The sequence below is a fragment of the Melanaphis sacchari genome, unplaced genomic scaffold (assembly GCF_002803265.2).
Source record: "Melanaphis sacchari strain LSU unplaced genomic scaffold, SCAv2.0 Contig487_pilon_pilon, whole genome shotgun sequence".
Classification (NCBI taxonomy): domain Eukaryota; kingdom Metazoa; phylum Arthropoda; class Insecta; order Hemiptera; family Aphididae; genus Melanaphis; species Melanaphis sacchari.
The window spans coordinates 405,493-430,483 of record NW_020271324.1 but is presented as its reverse complement, the minus strand read 5'-3'; the positions used below and the strand labels follow the sequence as shown (position 1 = coordinate 430,483).

The 24,991-nt window shown below is 28.5% G+C and overlaps 1 protein-coding gene across 1 annotated transcript; it reads left to right on the top strand.

Moving 5' to 3' along the window:
- The first annotated feature begins 3 nt into the window (after positions 1 to 3).
- Positions 4 to 21,073, top strand: LOC112598387 (hemocytin-like). The gene is made up of 51 exons (XM_025344821.1): positions 4 to 327; positions 1,911 to 1,958; positions 2,022 to 2,074; positions 3,877 to 3,949; positions 4,013 to 4,140; positions 4,213 to 4,378; positions 4,452 to 4,675; positions 5,073 to 5,270; positions 5,358 to 5,630; positions 5,686 to 5,828; positions 5,907 to 6,327; positions 6,404 to 6,644; positions 6,702 to 7,185; positions 7,410 to 7,812; positions 8,848 to 9,242; positions 9,539 to 9,717; positions 9,787 to 9,967; positions 10,220 to 10,341; positions 10,420 to 10,540; positions 10,621 to 10,764; positions 10,937 to 11,186; positions 11,278 to 11,397; positions 11,495 to 11,654; positions 11,724 to 12,024; positions 12,115 to 12,295; positions 12,361 to 12,426; positions 12,553 to 12,794; positions 12,878 to 13,317; positions 13,396 to 13,690; positions 13,757 to 13,955; positions 14,043 to 14,200; positions 14,276 to 14,434; positions 14,501 to 14,926; positions 14,988 to 15,837; positions 15,925 to 16,052; positions 16,130 to 16,255; positions 16,578 to 16,786; positions 16,964 to 17,169; positions 17,239 to 17,427; positions 17,504 to 17,634; positions 17,707 to 17,829; positions 17,911 to 18,214; positions 18,282 to 18,575; positions 18,637 to 19,005; positions 19,072 to 19,185; positions 19,255 to 19,467; positions 19,564 to 19,667; positions 19,734 to 20,048; positions 20,142 to 20,291; positions 20,364 to 20,640; positions 20,744 to 21,073. Exons 1-51 carry the CDS (start codon positions 164 to 166, stop codon positions 20,923 to 20,925), a joined length of 11,442 nt encoding a protein of 3,813 aa, XP_025200606.1. The 5' UTR covers positions 4 to 163; the 3' UTR covers positions 20,926 to 21,073.
- Positions 21,074 to 24,991: the final 3,918 nt, after the last annotated feature.

Genomic DNA, 24,991 nt, shown 5'->3' with positions numbered 1-24,991 from the left:
ACGTGATCACGGATCATTGTCGTTTCGTCCATGCGTTCACATGGACGCATTGCTGTTTTCTATAAGTCATTTAATACAATTTTAGCATTTATCATTATCATTTATAACGCAAATTGACATCGAGTCGATCGTTGCTGAAAGTATCTGCAGTTAACCTCTCGCGATGACCGTCAACTCCGGACAGCTCTTACAGCGGCTGGCCGTCGGCTACCTGTTGCTGACCACGGTCGTCCGAGCGTCACCGTCCGAGGACGATGATGGCAGTAGTCGCGTCAAGTACACTACAGATTTGTTGGACGACTCAACCGGTGACACCGCCGACTCGACGTAAGTATGCTGAAGATGCCAAATTTTGTTTTTTTTTTCAAAAAAAATTATATTTGTTGTTGTTAAAAACGGGTTTACTCTCGATCGAAAACAATAGTGTAGACTGCACTTTCACCCAGTTGTTAGAATTTTAGCATTAGTCCTAGATCATTAAACTAATAATAATTTATAGGTTCCAAAATATGCAAGTCATATAGTATATTTTTTAGGTATGGAATGATGTATTCGTGGGTTTATTCTATACCCAGTAATTGTACTATTATTTAAAAGAGTTATAGAAAATAAATGAAGAATATAAATTAGGTCTAGGTTCAAAACTTTTTTCTTTGAAATATTTCTAAGATATGTAGCATAAGGTTCGTTGGTTCGTTTAATACAGATATATAGCTCAGTGATGTCTATATTATATACACGATAGTTATTTTCATAACAAATACCACGATAGTACTTAATCATAAACCCATGCATTAAGTTATAATTTGCTGTCTCAATAATATTATAAATATTATGGACTTAACTATTTTTATTTTAAAATATTTTATATTTGTATTATTTTTATGTTCACGAAAATTATAAATACTAAAATAATAACTCAAAATAAAATACTTATATGGCTATATTCTCTATTCACCTAGAAACAAAAATTTCTGTTTTAACGAAATTTTTTAATATTTTCAGTAAACATAAAAAAATTATGTTAAATGTGATTAAAACATAAACATTCTGGGTCCTAATAACTATATTAAAATGTATATTATATATATATATATTACTAGGAGGTGTTTTCTATAGGTACTTACACGTTAATAATACGTTTGGGCAGTGTCCGATAAATTGTAAACTCTATAGATTAACAGACAGTTATAAATTCGTTATTGGTATATTGTATTGTTTACTAAGCACATTGCAATGATATTATCAATTAAGTTGTACGGTACTTGTACTTACATGTATACGTTTTAAAATTACTAAAGTAACAGAGGGTTTTTGAAAATTGATAGCGCGATATTATTTATAATATATTATTAATTAATAATAATTTGTAAATCGATAAAACGTATTTAATTATACGATAATATTATTATTTTATAATATATACATTATACACCATAAACACAATATATTGATATGCATATTATATAAATATATAATATACTGTCAAAACAATACCGTTAATGCCAGAGAGTTTTTATTCAAATTTTAGTTAATGATTTTTTACAACATGGTATAGTTGTATAAAATATTCATTCACTTTTAGAAAACGGGTCATGTTCGAATACATCACTAAAAAAATAATATTTTATACACGTTTGTAATGTATTTCATTCATCAAAGTGTTTCAAAACTAAAAGTTATTTGCTGAGTAATAAAACAAAATCTAAATAATTTATTGTTAATAGTATGTTTATCCATTAAAAAGGGCTTAAAATATGTTTATAACTTTAGAAAATCTTGTCATATTTTATGATTTTAGTTTTGAATTTCCTAGTAATTTAAATATTATCGATTGTTGAAGAATATATATAAATTATTGAAAAAAAACTTATTTATTTCATTGTTTTATTTACTTTTATGTTAACTAGCTCGTATGTCAACGACGATCCAAAAAGTCTTTCTGAGTTTCAGCCAAGGTAAGTCTTGGTTAGATTATTTAAAGTAAATATGAATTTAAAATATAATATTTTGAATTTCAGATTCTCGAATTATGGAACTAAATCAACAAAAAATACGAATCTCAAAACACAGGGTCAGTACTTATAAATTTTGACTGTTCATTAAAAATAAATTATACAGTTAAACAAAAAAAAAATTATATTTATGAGTTACAATAAATCTTGAGATAGAAATCAATTTGACACAAAATTAATATAAATTAAGTTATTTTTGTTATGCATGTGGCTAATTTTATTATTATTTTTCGGAAAACATTTTTTTTTCAAAAGTGTTATAATTTGAGTGCAGACATTTTTATTTTACTGTTTTTGTTCATATGGTACTTAAGACGAGTTGTTTATCGATTGGCATAAAAAAAATCTACTTATTCTAAGTAAAAAGATAAAAAAATTGATTATCAATTTAAAAAATATTTATCAGATAAAAGGTTAACCTTTTTCACGATTTTTTTATTATGCACTCAATAATTTGTGTAAAAACTGTCTATTTCATTTATGCGGAATTTTAATATTTTAAAAATGTTCTAAACACTACAGGAGGCTTATCTTATCATAACGAATTATTATTTTTTTATGTTAAGAAACATTATGCACCCTTATTTCTATGTTGTGCTGTGGTGACGAAGCAAAGGAAGAAGAGTCCTGTATTCTTAATATTTTATAAATTTTTTTTATAGCACGGCGTTATCTATAGGCAATATAGGTACAAAATTAAGTTAAGGATAAAAATGAAACGCAACATATCGTTACTTTTAGTATATATTTTGTTTTTGTTTAAACAAGTCGAATATACGAGTAGTTGATAATATTTGATAAGATTTAATTAAAATTGTTATCTCTAAATATTTAAGTATAATGTAATATTCTAATAGTACCATACGGTAAGATGGGTCGTGAGAATGAGTATGCTAGTAAGTAATAGCAATGAGTTCTCAAATTTAAAACAACAATCGCAGGTTTAAAATGGTTTAATAAAATGTGAATGTGTAGCGATACACATTTCCGAGATCATAAATATATAGCAACTTACGCGTAACGCAAATCTTAATAGTATGTTTATTTTATTTTTCCATTAAAATGAGAGAGATAATAATAATACCACAGTTAAACAATATAATTGTGTACGTATTTGTTCTCAGCACACATAGATCATACTACAAAAAAAAAAAAAAAAAAATAAATAAATAAATTTATACAATGTGTGATTCAGTTAAGTTTTTTAAAATATAATTGAACTTGGTGATTTTTGGTTTAAATGTTCAATGTTCATTTTAAGTTTTTTAAATTTGATTAAAAAAAAAACCTTTAAACCGTGAATTCAATGAACAAAATAATAATAAAAAAAAAAACAGTTATTTTTGAGGGTCTTTTGTTATCAAATTATCATCATTTTTCATTTCTTATTAAAATAACAATATTTAATCATATATTGTATCATAAAAATAATTATTATGCTATTCAGTAAAAATTACATTGATTTGAAATTTGAAAAAAGAATCAGGGATAATCGTAATATTATAAACTATAATGGCATGCATATCAATTATTTTACATATAATTATTGTGATAATAAGATACTCGTAATATTAAGTTACCTGTGGAACTTTGTTTCATTTGTAACTAAATCAAAAAAATTATTTTAAATATTAAGGTTATTTTTCAAATAAACGTGTATTCTAAAATTAGTTTAATGTATTTCTTTGTCTGTCTATTCAATGTTTACACAACATAATTTTATTACGTGTGTCTTGTTTTTTAATACCAAGATCAGTTTATTGGTTATCATGTTTATTGATGTTATTATTAAATACTATTTCTAAATTAAATCACGACACATAAACTTCGAGATAATTTATATTTTATGTTTGAATTATAGAAAATCAAGAAGCATGCATCGCAACTTTTAAATCACCCGTAAACTCTATTTCTATATGTTCTACAACAACTAAGTAAGTCGTAAATAGTATTATAATTACATAACCGTACTAACTAACTATAACATGTTTAATTAGAATTTGTCAGGCTAATTGTGTAGAAGGTTACAAATTTCCCAATGGCGTTTCCAAAATTTTGTTTGAATGCGATGGTCATAGATACAAAGTCAAAGGATCAAATTCTTACATTATGCCAATATGTCTTCGTATGTCAATAATTGCTTTTAATATAATTGCTTATACAGTTGAAACATTAAATACATTTTGTCTTTATTTAGCGGTTTGTAATCCACATTGTGAAAATGGAGGTACTTGCGAGAAACCCAACAAGTGCAGTTGTCCGAAAAATTACGATGGCCCGACGTGTCAAAATATAATCGTTCATAAATACTGCCACGGTTATCCCAACACACCAATGAATTCAAAAAAGAAATGCAATTCAGAGTAAGGATAATGTTAAAAATCTTTAGTTGCTTACAGCAAAAACTTATTTTTAAAATTGTACGTCAATATACAGTGCATGTACGATAAACTGTATGGATGGATACCAGTTCCCGGATTCATCTAGTGTGACAAACGTATTTTGTAAAAACGGTTCTTGGATACCTGGGAAAGTTGAATGGTCGACAGTTCCAGACTGTAGGCCAGTATGTGATCCACCATGTTTAAACGGTGGTAATTGTATTGGATATCAGAAGTGCCAATGTCCAACTGATTTTAGAGGTCCTACATGTCAATACTGTAAGTTTTATTGTATTCCTAGTGAATATAATAATAATAATAGATACATTTTTATAATTACGAGTAATAATAAAATATTTACGAGTATATGTACCTATTATGCATATAAAAAAAATGTATACGAGTAAGATAGTTTCATTTTTATAATATGATGTTGATGATATTTAATATATCATAAATAATATTTATTATATAATTATGATTCACTACATCTAAGCATGTAGCCCCTTTTTTTATGGCTCTTTACTAAGTTCCGAAAAATGAAATAACTTCAGAAAAAACAATATATTGTTATTACTTTGAATAAAATTTACTGGATTTATTGAAAATTCAGCTGAGTAAATAATCACTGTTCAATACTCCTATATATGTATGACTTATGTGTGTTAACTCATAGCGGAAAGTTCTTGTGACGTAACAAAATTAAATTTCAATGGAAATTATAAATGTTCCGATGATATGGAGAAAAATGTATGCACACTCTCGTGTCCTCAAGGGTCGGTTCTTGAACCATTTAAAACAACTGAAGTCGAATATACTTGTCTGTATAAAACAGGACAGTATGAACCTAAACATATACCTCAGTGTGTATTTGGTAAGTAAATAAGTTTAAATATTAACATTATTATATTTCCAGTAATATTTAATGATAATTTGTGTTGTGTATTTATTTTTAATACAGATGGGCAACCTTCTAAATTAATAAATGTTATCAAAACAGAAGTTGAAGTGATAAATGTGCATAAAAGTCGACCGGGGAGTTGTAGTCGTTGGGGTTTTGGAAACTATAAGACGTTTGATGGAAAGATGTATAGTTTTCAAAGTGATTGCACCTATACACTAATTAGCGATATAAAAACCAACTCATTTCACATTCAAGCACGTTTTGATCAAGGAATGATTAGTTATATAAATGTTTATATAGTTGATAACCTATATCAAATAAAAAGAAATGGTAAGATAATAAATTTAATATAACAGTATTGATTAATAATTTATTTTAATTTTAGATAACGTCGTTTCGTTGATTAACAATGATAAACTACTTGCTGTACCTAACGAGTTGGCAGATATAAGTGTTGAAATTATAAGTGGTCAAACAGTATTTATTAATTTACGTACTGTTAATTTAAAAATAACCTGGAAATCTACAGTAAGTTTAATCAATACAATTTTTTAACTAATATAATTTGTATAATATTAAGATATGATTTTTTTTCATATATTTCAGGGTGCTTTAATCATAGACGCCGGTGTTGAATTATGGAACTCGACTGATGGTCTCTGTGGGAAAATGGACGGTATATCGGCAAACGATTTGTCGTATAATAGTGTCACAAGTTTTGCGAACAAGTGGCTAGTGAATGGGCTGAACGAAATATGTGAATCACCTGTTACAGAAACCATAAACGTTTCCAGTGAAATTATGCAAGAAGCTACACAATTTTGTTCTATTATTAATAATGATAGGTTTAACGTTTGTGGTGGTAAAAATCTTAATGTTAAAGCATATATCGAAGCGTGTAAAACGGACTATATTCAATGTCATTTGATGAATGGATCTGATTGCGGTTGTAGTAGTATCTCCGCTTTTGCAGAGGAATGTTTTGGAAAATATATGATGATTTCGTGGAGGGATGATAACATATGTCGTTAGTAATTACTGATAGTCTAAAAAATTACACGTTTTAGTATTAGTATTACGATATCGTTTATATACTTTTTTAGCTTACCGATGTTCTAGTGGAAAAGTATATTCACAGTGTTTGCCAGTCGTACAAGAAACATGCACTATTGCAGCTGAAGTAAAAACAAAAAATGTCAACTCGTACTGCGAGGAAGGATGCGTCTGTCCATTTGGGACTGTTTTAAACGATGGTGTATGCGTAGTCAAAGAAAAGTGTCCCTGTAAGTTAAGAAATAAATTATACCTACCCGGAGAAGAAATCACTAAAGATTGCAACAAATGGTAAGTTTGTACGCTTAGTTTTTATTGTCGTATTTCTTAACAAAATTAATTTTCAAGTACTTGCATCGGGGGAGAGTGGAGTTGCACCAATGCTAAATGTCGGGCAGAATGTTATGCAATTGGAGATCCACATTATAAAACATTTGACGGCCTGAAATTCAATTTCATGGGATCCTGTTCATATTATCTCGTTGTTTTACCTGAGTTTTCGATCGAAGCAGAAAATATCCCATGTGACGGTACAATATCATTAGAACATGGTTTTGAAGTACCAAGTTTATCGGGAAAAGCAACTTGTACTAAGACACTTACTATACGAATTGGAAATAGCACAAATATAAAATTGGACCAAGGAAAAATAGTATTTGTAAATGGAGAGATTGTAGAAAAATTACCGATAAATGTACAAGGTAAAGTTTACATTAGAGAGCAGTCAACGTTTTTCCTTCAAATTATAATTACAAATGGCATTGAAATATGGTGGGATGGAGATACTCGAGCTTATATTTATGCTGGTCCGGAACTCGAAGGAAAAACTAAGGTACGCATTTTGTAGATGAATAATAGGAAACGATGCTATATTTTTATAAAGTTCTCTACTGAAAAAATAATGTATAAAGATTCATCAATCTATTAAGTATCGCCATATATATATATATATATAATATCAAATTTATAAAATAGTTCTATTCTATTGATAATCAACTAATCTAGTAATATATAAATAATAACCAATTGGGTTTTTTTTTTTGTTTTTATTCACAGGGTTTATGTGGTACATATAACGGTAACCAGAAAGATGATATGTTTACTCCCGAAGGGGACATAGAGACAAATGTCGTTTCTTTTGCAAATAAGTGGAAGACAAAAGAGAGTTGTGCAAATAACAAATTAGAAACTGTAATAAAAACTGCTCATCCATGCGATGAAAATATACAGTATAAACATTTAGCTGAAAGCTATTGTAGCAATATCACAGGAAAGTTATTCTTAGATTGTCACACTCAAGTAGATCCAATTCCTTATTACGATGATTGTCTTTACGATGTTTGTTCTTGTCGTCCTGGTCAATTTTCACGTTGTTATTGTCAAATATTAGCTTCTTATGCTCTTGAATGCTCGCACCAAAATACGATAATCGATTGGAGAAGAAGCGTGAAAGAATGTGGTATGTACCTATTAATCTATACTTTATATTTATCATATTATATCAATATTGTTGTGAATTGATTCTATATTCTGATTTGATAAGTTTTTATTACATGATGTAAAGTAATAATTTTAAGTCTAATAATATTGATGTGCTTATACTTGTTTAAAATCAAAATAAATTAAAATACAAAATTATGCAACTCTTAAATACATTTATTTTATATTAATACCAAAATTGAAAATTTTTCATTAAATTAAGTATTTATTTACTTATTTATTTTAATATTACTAGGTTAAAAAAATGATTAATAGTGTACTTATTCTTACCTTTTTTTATTATTCAGGTTAATGAATAAATAAAATAATTATTTAAATAATATATTAATGATAATATGAATAATATGAGTATAATAATTTATAAAATGCCAAAATAAAAACACTAGATGTTATATATTAGTATCACATTAACCAAGTTTTATAAAGCATTTTAAAAGTAAATATTACAAAATTTAATAAGTAAGGATCGAATTTATATTAGCATTTTTTTTTAGCTCTGTATTTTATTAATATGGGTATGTATTCTACAAATGTGTTTCATGAAAAGTATAGTCTAAATAAAAATAATTTTACTGTATTTTTTTTTCAATTTTCGCGAAGTCTTATCTTGTATACATTTTTTATGTAGTTATTATTTTTTGAAGCTGAATGCATTTTTATACCAATCTATAAAACACCTGACATTGATAGTGGTTTTATGGAAAATATAGTTATCATAGTTTACTTAAATACAAATTATAAAGAATTCTAATGATTTAAACATTTAAAAATAATCAAAAGACGATAAAATATATTGTATAATTAGGTGATTAAGAGGTCATTGATAAATGCAATTAACTAGATTGAAAAATAATATAAAATAGTGTTGTGTACGTAGAATATAATATGAATTATGGCGTAAATTGTTCGCGATTATTTCACACCTCACAGAGTATTCATAAATACGTAGTTTTTTATAATTACATAATAATAATTCATTATTCTAAAATTTCAGGTGTACAATGTCCAGCTGGTCAAAATTACGACACCTGTGGTAATTCTTGCCAGAGGACGTGTAAAGATATTTCCATTATCAATACTTGTAAGTCCAATTGCGTTGAAGGCTGTTACTGTCCAAAGGGGTTAACTTTATCAGAATCCGGTGAATGTATACCCGTTGCAGAATGCCCGTGTTATTACAATGGTCAAACATTTAAATCTGGTCAAAAAAGAATTGAAAATACTGGCAAGGGGCCACAGTTTTGTACGTGCATAAGTGCAGCATGGGAATGTCGTTCTGCTGAAAAAAACGAATTAGCACAGTGGAAAGATACATCGGAAAGTTCTTGCAGTCGAAAAAAACATTTAATATTTACTGAATGCGAACCTTCAGAACCAATAACTTGCCGTGTAAGATTTTAAATTAATTTAATTATAAGCCACTTTCCCGAGGATATTTATGATTCGTTTTATTTAATGAATCTTCAAAGTAAATTAAGTTAACTTGTGTAGGTTTATTTAAATGAAACTCTTCTATAATACGAAACTTATTTTATATAACTTATACAAGTATCATACCTAATTTATTATTAAATAAGTAAACATTGGGTAAATATTGACTAATTGAAAGTTGATTGACAAATGAAAAAAAAAAAATGAAAATAATATAAGTAATTTAATAATTCAATTATATTTAACTGTAACAGAACATGCATGATCCTCCACAATCAACACCAGCCATATGTTATTCGGGTTGCATTTGTAAAAAACCGTATGTTCTTGATTCGTTCACAAAAGAATGTGTATTACCAAACGAATGCCCATGCCATCACGGTGGTAAAAGCTATAATAACAATGATACATTTTACCAAGGATGCAATACATGGTATGTTCATTGGCTAATTAAAAGATAAAATGGGTAATTTATTTTTTGACGTTATATCTTATTTGACAGTGAATGCAATTTGGGAAAATGGGAGTGTACGAATAATGAATGTCCTGGAATTTGTTCGGTTTGGGGAGATTCACATTTTCAAACATTTGATTCTCGATATTTTGACTTTCAAGGTGCTTGTGAATATATTTTATCCAAAGGAACATTTACTAGTTATGAAGCTTTTGTGACTTCCATAGAAGTAAGTAATATTTTTATTTTTTGTTTTTAGTATCTGTTATAAATACTGTTACATCATAGTTTTTTAATTGTAAAATTATAGGTATAATATTTATATGTTTCAATAAGGACAAGTACTTTTTGTTGATTTTTTTTTTTTTTGTTCTGTTTCTGGCTTCAATAATAAATTATTTCATTTAAAATTTTCGATTCTAGTTCTAAATAGAAATAAGAAATAGCAATATCAAAACATTATTATTAGTTTTGTTTTTAGGTTGTTCCTTGTGGTTCAACAGGAGCAACATGTATAAAATCCATAGCGTTGACGGTTGGAAGTGGTGATGAGGTGGAATCTATACGATTGAAAAATAAACAAATTCCTCCAAACACCAAAAGGTAGCTTGTAAATTTCAATAATATCAAATAATAATATTTTATCTAATCTATGGTTTATATATATATATTATATTTTAGAATATTTGTTAAAGAAGTTGGGCATTTTGTGGTAGTTGAAGTTCCTGATTTAGGAATACAAATATATTGGGATAAAGGTACAAAAATGAACTTGCAAATTGATAAAAAATGGAAAAATCACGTAAGATAAACACAGTAAAGACATTAAAGTATTTCATTCATTATTTTATTAAATATTGAAACAAGCATATTTATTTTTAGGTTAAAGGATTATGTGGGAATTATAACGATAACCAAATGGATGATTTCCAAACACCTTATGGAGGTATACCTGAAGTATCAGCATTATTATTTGGAGATTCTTGGAAGCTACAGCCTCACTGTACTCAACCGTCTGAAATACGAGTGAGTGTTGTGCATTCAAAAGTTTCAATTACAACTTCGCAAAGTTTTTCATGAGATACGCATATTTTAAAAAATATAATTGATTTTATAGTTTAAATTTATAGTCAATTATATTTTTATTTACTTACATTATATGTAATTCATATACTTTGATACTTGTTTAACTTTTTAGGATGCATGTATATTACATCCGCATCGTAGACAATGGGCAATTCGTCAATGCAGTGTTCTTAAATCTTCTTTATTCAAGCCTTGTCACTCACAAGTTTCTATAGACAACTATATAGAAAGGTGTATTTTTGACACTTGCGCTTGTGACCAGGGAGGCGATTGTGAGTGTTTGTGTACAGCAATAGCGGCATACGCTCAAGAATGTAGTATTCGTGGCGTTTACATAAAATGGAGATCTCAAGACTTATGCCGTAAATATAGCAATATAATTTATATGATTTATAATATATAAATATATATAAAAGGCCTGAAAGATATACTAAATAATTATATTTTATACAGCTATTCAATGTGAAAATGGTACAACTTATGATTCTTGCATACCACGATGTTCTCGAAAATCATGTGATGATTACGTTTCTCCAACATCAGATTTATGTGACGATAAATTTTGCATTGAAGGTAAATGTTTTAATCAGTATATTGATTACCTATGAGTATTTTATCAATTTGATTAAATGGTTTGTACAATTTTTACTTATATAATCTCAATATTTAGGTTGTGCTAAAGCTCACTGTCCATTTGGCCAAGTTTATCTTAATTCTACATCTGATGTTTGTGTTTCTAAGAGCAAATGTAAAATTCCTTGTAGGATTGAAGGTTCTGACCGTTTATTTAATGACGGTGACATTGTTTTTGAAGATAACTGTCATTCATGGTGTGTTTAAACGAATATATCTCTGTTAATGGCAAATACATTTAATAATTTAAATTTACATAATTTTAGCTTTTGTTCGAGAAATAAGAAAATATGTAAAGGCCAACCTTGTTCCACTCCAGCTACAATAACTACACCGACCACTAAACTTCCTGATACAACTATTATTACAACCACTACAACCAGTAAACCAATATCAGATCAAAATATTAATAAAACAAACAAACTTGTATGTAATGATGGTTGGAGCGCTTGGATAAAAGTGAATCAATTAAAAAGCAAAAGTCCAACTAAATTTGAATATATGCCCACGTTCGAAGATTTGGTTTCTATAGAACACAATGATGACAAAGAGAGACTGGAAAACAATGTAAGAAAATAATAATTAATAATTATTATACAAGATTGCTAAATAGACTAGTTTCATTGAAAGTTTATAAATTATTATGTTATATTATAGACCTTGGGAATATGTGCGCATGATAATATGGATAATATCCAATGCAGACCAACGAAGGCAATAAAAGGCATTAAAAATACAATAAATAATGTTGATTGTGGCTTAAAAAAAGGACTTGTATGTGATGGTAAATGTAGTGACTATGAGATTCGTGTACATTGTAAATGTCATAAAGTATCAAGTAAATATAAATTTTTACTTTAGTAAAATCTAAATTATGGTAATTTAATCGTTTCATATTTTAAGGCATTGAAGAAGAAAATCTTGGTCAAATTATTGATAAGGATCGAATAATTAATAAGACTCAAACAGGTAAGATAGTTAAAAGTTGATTTTAAGTCACATAACTTTTAAAATATGGTATGATATTATTGTATTTTAAATTTTTTTTTAAATAATGGTCAATGTTTATTTTAAACATTATTATTACTTTTTTAGTTTGTTCGGATGGGTTTAGATGGCAAGGTTGCAAGGTAATGTGTAACCAAGTGTGCCATTCATTTGAAAATCAACTCAAACACATAAATACGTGTGTATATCCACAAAAATGTATTGGAGGTTGTATCAAAGAAAGTGAACAGTACACCGCATGCCCCATTGGGTCAATGTGGAGGGACAACAATACGTGTGTGTCTAAGGGCGATTGCACTTGTTTTTCTAGAAACGGTACTCTAGTGAAGGTTGGTTAATTTTTTATTTAAAAATAATATATAATTTTAAAATCAGTAAATAAATTATTATTAACGGTAAATTTTATTTCAAGCCCGGTGGTGTTTTTAAAGAAGATTTGTGTACTGTATGCCAATGTATAAACAACGCTTATATTTGTGATGATTCTTCCTGCCAATATACACCAACTACTGAAACCATTGAGCTCACAACTAAAAAATACCATGAAACTACTGTACTTGAAGAATTTACTAAGTCATACTCGGAACAAATTAATAATATTTCTACTTCGGTTTCATATGAGTATACCACCGAAAAGCCTTTATCTACAACAGAAACTAAGATTACGACTACAGAGTATGTAAGCACAATAAAATGGCCTGAAGCTAGTACTGCTAGTTCTTATTTGATCGAGTCAACTACATCGCTGACAAAAGAATCATCTACTGTAAAAAATAACAGAACAACAACCAGCGAAATTATTTTTATACCATCTACAGTATCTCCGCCAATTGCCATCTGTGATGTATACGGGTAAATATTTATTTAATTTTAAATTGTATAGTAATAATAATATTTTACACAAAAAAATAACACAATACGATTTTGTAGAATCAAACCGATAACTGCTACTTTAGAACCATTGTCATTCGATGCTAGTTCATGGTTTGACGAAAATACTGCACCTCAGCACGCTCAGTTATATTCGAAAGAAAATGGATATTGGAAACCGTCTAGTCTAAGCGAAAAAGAATATTTACAAATTTATTTAGGGTACTCTGAAACGATTTATGGGGTAGAGATATCTGGTAATCCTCTGACTGATGAATACGTAACAAGTTACACTGTAGCATACAGTTTGGATGGTATAAGTTTTAGTTATGTTTCATATCATGGACAACCTGAGGTAATTTTTAAATTCAGTTTATTAAATATTAATCACATTTATAATATATTATATTGTGTAATGTAGGTGTTTCGAGGTCCTTATTCGCATAATATAGTAGAAAAACAAATATTTTTCACTCCCATTGAAGCAAAATACGTACGAATTATACCTATAGCCTGGCGTAATAATATTGCGATGCGAGTTGCATTATTAGGATGTCCAATTGCATCATCTACTACACTTGGTTATGAAATTCAATCAACTATAAAGCCATCTAATAAATGTAATTACATTTTAAATTTATTTAAACTATCATCAGTTATCACTGACTAATGTATTTAGTTGACTTCTTTATAATTTATTTTTACAGCTATTTGTTCTGATCCAATGGGAATCGAATCTGGTTTATTAAACAACATGATATCGGTATCATCATCTACATTTGAAAATTTCAATGCTATCAATGTGTCACTCAAAAGTGAGTCAGCATGGGTACCATTTACAGCTTCAACAAACCAATGGATTCAAGTAAATTTAATATAAATTTAGCTAATTATTTGAAACTTTATTTAATTCAATTTTAACTATATATTAATTATACAGGTAGATTTTACAGAACCTAGAATTATAACTGGTATTGTAACTAAAGGTATTTCTTCAACAAGCGAAATAGGTGAAGCATGGATTGAAGCATACAAAATCGTGTATAGCAATGATTTATTAAATTGGAATACAATATTGGATTCCAACTCAGTCGAACAGGTTTTGATGAAATTAAATTCTAACTTAACTTAACATTATGATGAATATTTTATTATTTTTTTTTAGATTTTTTCAGCTAATTTTGACGGGAACAGCCCAAATACGGTATTTTTCAAAACTCCAATAAGAACACGTTATATCAGACTTCACCCAGAGAAATGGTACAAAATGCCGGCATTGAGACTGGAAGTTCTTGGATGCTTCGAAGCATACGCTACTGAAGAAACAATTATTCAGACAACAATAAAACCCACTATTCATCTCACGAACTGCAATATTTGTCCTGGCTTAACAAATAATGACTGCACCTGCTCATCGGAAACGTGGTGGAATGGCGAAAGTTGTGGACTACGTTCCGAATGCCCGTGTGTTCTAGGAATTATGACATACCAAGTTGGTACAGTGTACGATTTAGAAAACTGTCAACAGTGCACATGTACTCTAGGTGGATTACCTGACTGTGCACCAAAATTGTGCGGCCCTTGTCCTCCAGTAAGTCATATTCAGTATTTAAATGTAGTTAATTGCGTACCTTAACAAATTGTATGTTTAGGGAGAGGTTTCCAATACTGCAACATTAAGTTGCCAATGTGAATGTAAACCCTGTACAAATGGCACAAAATTATGTCCAACATCTAATGTATGTATTGAAGAATCTCTTTGGTGCAATGGGATTCAAGATTGCCCTGACGATGAAATTAATTGTTTGACAACAACAACAACAACAACTACCGCCCCAACTAAAATAATAACAACGACCACAACAACTATGGCTCCAACCGTAACAGAAGAAATAAAAACAACTATTCCAATAATTGTACCTCCAAAAAAAAGAGGACAAGGTCCATGTCCTGAAATTAAATGTCCTGAGGGACAAATAGCAAAAATTTTAAATACAATAACAGTAAAAACAATCAAAACGATCAAGCATGTTCGAAAAACAAGAAGTCCAGAAATTATTGAAGACGATCCATGGCCATCACCCTTTAATCCTATGACTAATTTAGCAGCATCAGCGAAAAGAAACCATCAAGATCCACTTTTTAGTACTAAAGGAACAATTATTCGGCGTAAAGGAGGTATTAATTTTGGTGTTAAAAGTGGAGGTGTGAAAAACGATAATCAACAGCCAATATGTAAACAATGGATTTGTGAAGCAAAAGTAGAACAATTTCAGTGTAATACACCATCGATTACATGCCAAGAAGGATATTTCTTACAAATGACGCCAAATGATAACGACATTTGTCCAGTTTATACATGTGTTTCAAATACATTGGATGAAAGTGAATGTGAAATCGATGGCAGAGTATTTAAAACCTTCGACGGAGTTAAATACAAATATGAAATTTGTGATCATATTGTTGTCAGAGATCGAGTGCATAAAAAATGGATGATAAAACGTAAATATATATATATATATTATTAACGTGCTAATAATGTTTTATATATTTCTACTGTACTAATTTACTGTATTGCATATATTGCAGAGATCCGTCGTTGTCCATATGTTGGTGCTTGTCAAGTATCTTTATGGATAGATCATTTGAATCATACAATTGAATTTTTCCCAAATATGACAACTACCTATGATGGATATTCTTATACTGTTAATCAAGTAAAATCCAATTTCAAATATTCATAAAAAGAATATCATAAAATATAAGCTAAAATATTTTTTTTTATAATTTTTAGCTTCAAATTATAGGAAGTCAAGCCACGCAATTCGCAGTGAAACAAGTTCAAACTGATTATATTATATTTGCCAGTACATTAGGTTTTAATATTATTTGGCAAGTCAATGGACAAGTTAAAATAAAGGTATTAAGAACTTACACAGTTTATTACACACTAATAATCAGTATGAAGGGCACCAGATGTTTTTTGACATTTTTCATAATACAGAGTTAAAGAAAATAAATAAAATTTAAATAAATACTTAATTAAGAATTTTATTTTTTGTTTTATACAATAGGATTATACTTTTAGAGTTCTAAATTAAAATTAAAATGTATTTTATGTATTTAACTTTTATTTTATATGTATAATTTTATATTTTTTACAACATTGATAATTTATTATACAAATATAGAATACTATATATTATAACAATAAACTTTTAATTAATGAATATTTTCTATAGGCAAACGCATATTATACTGGAAGAGTGGACGGCCTTTGTGGATTTTTTGATAATAACCCTGCAAACGATAAACTTAAGCGTGATGGAGTTATTGCTACAACTACACAAGAATTTGGAAACTCTTGGGCTGATTCTAATGTTCAATGTGAAGCTAAAATATGTCCATTGCATATACAAAAAGCGGCTCTCGAAGCTTGTAATGTATTTAGGTAATAAATAATTTAATTTAAATTATAATAATATATGGATATGGGTACGCGTTAGCCAACATTTTTTTGGTAGATTTCTAGTCAATAAATAATATAATTCTAATGAAATAAAAGAAAATATTCATATATTTATTTATTTAATATAAATAATATTTGTAATACAATTATTAACTTTAGATCGGAACCATTAATTCAGTGTGGTGAACAAAAGAATATTGAAGATTTTGTAATGAAATGTGTAGAAAACATTTGCTCATGCTCTGAAAACTCAGTAAATGAGTTTTCTGAATGTAGATGCAAAGCAATTTCAGGATTAGTTACTCAATGTTATATAACAAATTCATCTGTTGAACTTTCTGATTGGCGTATTCTACACGATTGCCGTAATTATAAATATATGATTATTGAATTGTTGAAATATTTTACTTAGCTTATTATATTTTTGTTTCTAGCTGTAAATTGTCCTGCGCCATTAGTATACAAAGAATGTTTTAATAAAGTGTGTGAGCCCACTTGTGATTCATTACTTCAAAGTGATCCATGTCCAAAATTACCTGGCTTTTGTTTCCCTGGATGTTATTGTCCAGAAGGTTTTATTAAAGAATTAGGGTCTTGTATAAAACCATCAAAATGCAGAAATTGTAACTATAAAAATATTGATATTGAATACAATTTGATAAATTATATATTAATATTGACAATTTATTACTTTTTTAGGTGTATGTGAAGGGTCGGGCACCAGTCATTATACAACATTTGATAAGGTTGACTTTACTCACAAACAAAATTGTTCTCATGTTTTAGTAAAAACTACAAAAGAAAATGATTCCTTAAAACCTGGTTTTACTGTATGTTTATTTTTTTATTTTTTTATAAATTTATAAATGTTATATAATTTATATATATATTTTATATTTTAGATTGTGGAAACTACTGGAAAATGCTCTAATCCACTGTTTTCAAATGGGGTCTGTGTTCAAAATTTAACTATCATCCATGCCGCTCATGAATTGCATTTATATTATAATGCAGACGCTTCTAAGGTTTTTTTTAAATTAAATTTATCATTGTATACAATTAAAATAATATTTTTTGACGTATATATATGACGTGTATAAATGTAGATATTAGCAATTGTTGATGGGAATGAAGCCAGTAAAATACCGTTTACAAATAAATGGTTATCAATAACAGAATCTCCTGGAAAATCTGTGACAGCTAGTATTCCGATTCTTGAGTTAGATGTCATATTTATGACTATGAATCAAGGGTTTTCAATAAAAATGCCATCACATTTATATTACGATAAAACTGAAGGTTTGTGTGGTAGCTGTAACGGAGATTCTACAGATGATATGGCAGCCCCAGATGGAAATATTCCGATAAATGCTGATGAGTTTGTAACAAGCTGGAAGGAAAATGGAACTAGTAATTAAGTTAATTAATTAATTATATAAATTGTATCTAATATATTACGATTTTTATTTTTGTTTAGAATTTGGACAGTGTGAAGCCATTATAACCGAAGTTAAAGAAAAAGAAGAAATGTGTACTATTCCTAATCCAGATGTCGACCCATGTCTTAAATTAATGGATTCTAAATTATTTGGTCAATGTCACGCTATTGTCGATGTTGAATTATACTTGAAAAAATGTCATTCGATTTTATGTCAAGGTCATGAAGGATCATTTTGTCATTCGTTAGAAGCTTACGTTCGTGAATGTCAATCTTTTGGCGTTTGTTTAGATTGGAGATCTCCAAACCTATGTCCTTATTCTTGTCCAAAAGGTAACTAAAAAGTCCCATTAGAACTAATATATTTATGAGTTCTAATTGAGAATGTTATTAGGATTATTCTATAAGGCTTGTTCGTCTGGCTGTGAAGAGACCTGTGATAACTATAAAGCTTTAAGGTCCGGAGAAACATCGTGTAAGAATCTGCCTACAGAAATGTGTACATGTCCAACTGGACAAGTATTTAATAATAGCATATGTATAAATGAAAACCGTTGTGAGCCTTGTGACAATGAAAATCATTTTGTTGGAGATGTATGGTTAGCTGATAAATGCACCACGTGTACGTGTTCAAAAAGTTCAAAAACTGTACACTGTGAAAAGAAACAATGCACCCAATCATTGTTTGCAATTTGTCAAACTGGTTTCAAATCAGTAAAAGATGAAGATAACTCAGATGAGTGTTGTGTTCAGTACAAATGTGGTAAGTAAAAATTGATGTTCATACAAACTTTTTGTTTTATTTTCAATGAGATAAATTTATGTTTAGTACAAGAAGAAAATATCGTTCAGAACTGTACGGATATTGCGATGCCTATATGTGCAGTAGATCAAGTAGTCAAAGTGGAATTAACTCCAAATGGTTGTAAAAGATTTATTTGTGGTATGTATAGACTGTAATAATTTTATTAATTTTATCGTCATTAACGTATATTATGCAAATCGTTGTTAGAATGCAAACCTAGAGATGAATGTTCTTCGGGATTACCGGACAAAGATGTGGAACTTTTACCCGGCATGATTAATGTTATGAATAATCAAGGATGTTGTCCTTCGTTCCAAGCTATTTGTGCGCCAGACACTTGTCCTACACCAAAACCATGTCCTATGTACTATGAACAATCTATTATCGATAATCACAGTTGTTGTCCACAATATAAGTGTGGTAAATGAATTTATTGTACACTTGATAAAATATAAATTATCACTAGAATAATAAATAATTCTTTAAAATCTATTAAATGGTTTTTTTTGTAACTAGAATTGCCGAATAATACATGTATTTACGAATATGAGTGGATCGCTTCAACGGAAGGTGGAGAACGCAAGCGTACTGAAAATGAGAGAACCGTAGATTTGAAACAGGTACATTTTCTAGTGACTATAAAATAATGTTAATGATATCACTATTTATGATTATTTATTTTCAAGTTGAACGATAATTGGGAAGACGGTCCTTGCCGATCGTGTTATTGTGATATGACGTCTATGCGAGGGACTTGTAATAAAATTGAATGTGCTGCTCCGTTAATAAGTTCCGACTACGTGATAGTGTCGCACACGAAATACGGTCAGTGTTGCCCAAGCTACAAGAAAGAGTCATGTATCTTTAATGGGACGGTTTATGAGGTCGGAAGCGAATGGTCTTCATTTGATCCATGTGTGTCCATGAGCTGTAAACTCGATAATAATGGTGAAGCGTTTACTACCGAATCCGTAAAAAGTTGCAACTCCGATTGTCCGCTGGTAAATTACCTTCTATGGCTATAGAATATAGCTAATACGTATAATTGAATCATATACAATTGAGTGTAATCGATTATTGTATGAATTGTCTAGGGGTGGACGTATACACCTTCGATGAACAGTTGTTGTGGAACGTGTGTACAAAAGTCTTGTGTGATGCAAAATAAGACCTACGCAGATAACGATACATGGACGTACGACAATTGTACTTCGTTTATTTGTTCAAAGTCGGAATTCAACGAAGTAAGCGTTCATTACATCGTAACGAAAAATCCAACGCTCATCATAACATTGTAAATTAAACACCGTTTTCAGTTTAATATCATACCAGTGTACCACGCGTGCCCGAATATTGGTGACTGCCCGGAAAACAGAATCTATTATGACGGGTGTTGCGAACAGTGCAACACCACAGGAACCCTTGTGACAGAGAACCACAGTCTTTGCGCTCCAGAGAGCTTGCCCATCAACCAAACGGTCGGTCTGGTTACAGAAGACAATCCATTCCATGACACGTGCACAAATACCGAAGGCATAGTTGGATTCACGGAGTGTCGGGGACTTTGTGATTCATACACGTACTTCAATAAAAGTGAGCGTCGATGTTCAACCAATTTAGATTCCATGACTGTACAGTGTCATATAATCGTTATGAAATATTAATTCGAAAACGAACGTATTATTTTCGTTTTCAGAAACAATAAAGCACGATTCGAAATGTCAATGTTGTCAGCCAATCCGTTTCGATAAATTGTCCGTAGTGTTAAAGTGCAAGGATGGCTATCAGTATAACAAGCCTGTCTCAGTGCCGTCGGCTTGTTCTTGTACAGCGTGTGGTGGAGAAAGCTTTTCGATAAAAAAATCCAGGAAACTTTAAAATAAAACTTGAATAATTGTAACAACAAAATGAAAAAAAAGATAGAGTTTGCACCTAACCAAATAGTTAAGCCATTTATTATTTTAACGTCTAAATAATTAAACGAGACATTTTTTTACGATTGTATTTATAATAGTATAATCATAATAATTATAATATCATAATGTATTAGTTTAACTAAGCTAAATTAATTAATCTGTCGCATTGCTTTGAATATAATATAGTGTAGGTACATTGTACACTCCATTACACATCATATAAATTCGCTTTCATTAAACTTGATACAAAGAAGTTGTTGACTTTTCCTTATCTTAAACATTAAGAACACTAAGACTATTTTAATTAAGAGTAAAATGTTGATGGTGTATCATCATTTTGTCAGCAATATTTATTACTATTTTTTTTTTTTTAAGTCATAAACTGCATTCTCCTTTATCATATCATTTATATCCTAAACAAATATTTTTGGTATATTTAATGTAAGTTTGAAATTAAAAAGTGGTAATATTTAGAAAAAAAAAAATTAGATTGGTATTAAAAATATGAATTACGAAAAATGATTCTATTAATTTATGATCGTTGTATTATTTTAGAATAATTTTGTAACTGCTTAGTTTTTAATGTTGTGGTTTAAACAATTATTAATACAATTAATTTATATTTTAAATTTTAATGTTTAGATTATTCAGATAATATTGTCCAAAGAAATTTCTTTTGGAAATATGTAGTAATAAAAATGTACGTACGATATACAAATTTATTAAGCCATAACCCATAATAAATAATATTTATGATGAGAAATTTTTATTTGGAACTTTCGTAGACATTTTTGATGATTGACATAGAATTTACATTTTTTTAGTCTAAAATTTCACAATAAAATTTAGTTTGTAATCATGAAAATCTATAATTGATTATGAAAAATTACTTTGAAATGTATTTTTATAGTAGTTTTTAAAACTGAAAATCAAAAAGTAACGGCATAAAATTAATTGTAATGAATAGTTAGGAAAAAATCAGTTCTACTGCTAGAAAATATGAGAAATTAAAAATATAGTTTTTTATTATAAATTATTGATTTTATGTAAAAAAAATTAAAATATACTCTTACAGCTTACAGTAGACATCTAATAAAAAATATCGAACATTTTCTAAGTGAACTACGAATTATTTATATGCAATATATTTTCGTTTATTCAAAAACTTTGACAAGTATCGTTCTTAATATTCAAGTAAAATAATTTGAAATTAGATGTTTCTTTACGACTGAACACGTATTGGAAAATTATAGTTTGGCTAAATCCACAGTTTATGTAGGTATAATATACATGGTAATAATTCAATATTTATTGCCTTTTAAAACAGATCAAATAATTTGTACACATACATTATTATGCATGAATGGTGTGCGTTATGTAATATACCACTGAGACACAGAATAAATATTATTATCATAATGTTGCATGCCTCCGTTTATATTATGAAATTAAAAATTAATTTCAAGATTTGGAATTACATATATTTAAAGGAAAAAACAGCATATTACGTTTCCAATGTCTCCATACAATATTCACGCATCTGTTTGACAACTATAGTGGTTCATGAGTTATGTTAGCTGTCGGAATTGATTGGAATTTATGATGTTGTAGATTTGTAAAATTATAATGCATTGTGTTGTACTACATTAATTTTTAGTGTGAATTTCATTTTACAAGTTGTCAACGTAGTTTGAACTTTGTAGATTTAAAAACTATCTAGACATACATTTGTACCGTCGAAAATATGTTTATATATAGGTAACAACTTTTTTGACATGGAATACGTCTGAAGTTCTGTAATTTCAATATATGGTATTTTTTTTTCTATATATATATAATGGATCATTTTTAAGGTTATTTTAATTATTTTATTATTACGTATGATTATCTTTCTAGAACATTTAAAAATAACCAACTGAGTCTATTAATTTCTATAATTTATTCAAGTTCACATTAAAATATATAAACTTAATCGTATTTAAAATTTAAACAGGTGAAAAATAATTATAATTTTCTTTAGAAATTAGATTTGTATTAAAGCTAAAAATTAAAAATTTGTTGAAATTCGTTTGTGCTATATTAATGATTGTGTCTACAAATCATATAACTACGATATTACCATTGAGGATGTATATTAATATGCAATTTATACTAAATTATATTACGTACATAATAATTAATGTTTAAGCAACATTCGTATATATTGTTAACAACGATTGGACTTATTGAAGCTAATCTAAAATAAATGATTAGTTGGGTGATAGTAGTCAATTTTATGTAATGACCAACATACAAATCAATTATTTATTTTAATTTTATTAAACTATGTTATTTATATTATTTATTATAGTAGAATTAAACATACTTGTATAATATCAGCTTATCTGTTAGTATTTTCAGTGCATAATAAATGCTGTAGATATGACAATATATATTTTGTTATTTTGCTCTACTCGCTGAATCTAAATCTCGATATTTAATAAAACTAGTGTGCATGTATAAGAAGATTAAAAAAATAATAAAACCATGTGTTATTGAAAGAATTATTAGAGATTATGTCGAGTTATCGGTTGGTTGAGACTGACATTATTTCATTTTTGTCATTTTAATGGTTAAAAGCTCTTACATCGATTATTCGAAAGCTTACGACAAATCGATATAAATTCACTTATCATTAATAACTTGGCGCACACTTTTACTTAAGAATCATGGTGTGTATTAAAACCTACCTATAAAATTACTTAGCTCGTATAATATAGTGGTCCTGTTATAAACGTTAAAGTACGAACATGTTCAGTGTTGTTAAAAGTATAAAGCGTAATTCTTGATGTAACATGTGGTAGGTATAAGTGAGCAAAAGCAAAATTTGTTGAACTAATATTGACAGGCTCAATATCGAATTAAAACTGACAAATGCATAGACAATGTATGGTGATACGCAGCCAGCAACAATAAAAATAAATTTGCACAAGCGTTTACGTTTATCTGTACAGTAGTAAACATGAAATAATAACATTGTAAGACGTAAGACGAGATTTTATTTTTTATTAGTTAAAACTGTATTTATTCGAGTTAGTTATTCGTCAATTAATTTATTATAGCATAGTTCTCTATGCCAACGACAAAATACTCCTTTGGAATGTCTTACCGTGGATTGGGAAGCACTATTGCGTTATTTCACATAATTGTTTATTTACCTACCCAATATATATATATATATATATATATATATATATTTATATTATAAGCATATACTGTACCGGAAGTTATTGGGTTAAGGAAGACTTAAGCAAGTCTTATATTAGACATTTAAAGTATTTAAGCCACAAAGTCGTAATTTCAATTTTGGTAGATATTATATATATTAGTAGAACAGTCTGAAAGTCATGTTAGTTCAATATCTTGCTAGCAGAGCAACGTATAAAATATATAATACTTGGCATGTCTCGTAAAATATTATTAGGATTTCGTGGTAACTACGTTACCTATTTACTGGTTGTTACTAAGAATATATATATATATATATATATATATATATGTATATTATAATATTCATAATTAAAAAGACGTTGCACTGCATATAATTTAACCACGAAAATGGTTTTTTGGTTTTTTCGTGGGAAAAACTTTCGAAGACAGTACATGCAGTCGCTTTATCAAATGTTCACAAAACATAGAGAAAAACCAGTATCTACGTAGGAATAAGGTTTTTTTTTGATAAATTAACCACAATACAATTTATTTATGTTTAAACATACATTGTTTTTACTCTTTCATATTTTGTTTATTAAATATTAAAATACTACGACACGGATAAAGGTTCCCTTTTATGTAGTTGGAAAATTGATAAATATTTTGTCAATATTGTACTTGAGTTTGTTCCACACTAAACCGTTTTTATATATTATAATCTCGTAATCGTTCAACAGCTATTGTTTGTAGTGACATTAAATCATTTTTAAAATGCTTTAAATGGACAATAAAATTTATTCATAAGGTTTACAATTATAAATCCTCTAAAAGTATCA

Excerpts from the sequence above, each read along its gene's own strand:
- LOC112598387 (XM_025344821.1), top strand. The coding sequence starts at position 164 with ATGACCGTCAACTCCGGACAGCTCTTACAGCGGCTGGCCGTCGGCTAC. Across the intron at positions 9,718-9,786 it reads TACCAAGGATGCAATACATG|TGAATGCAATTTGGGAAAAT; the intron begins GTATGTTCATTG and ends CTTATTTGACAG. Across the intron at positions 12,296-12,360 it reads TAAATGTCATAAAGTATCAA|GCATTGAAGAAGAAAATCTT; the intron begins GTAAATATAAAT and ends TCATATTTTAAG.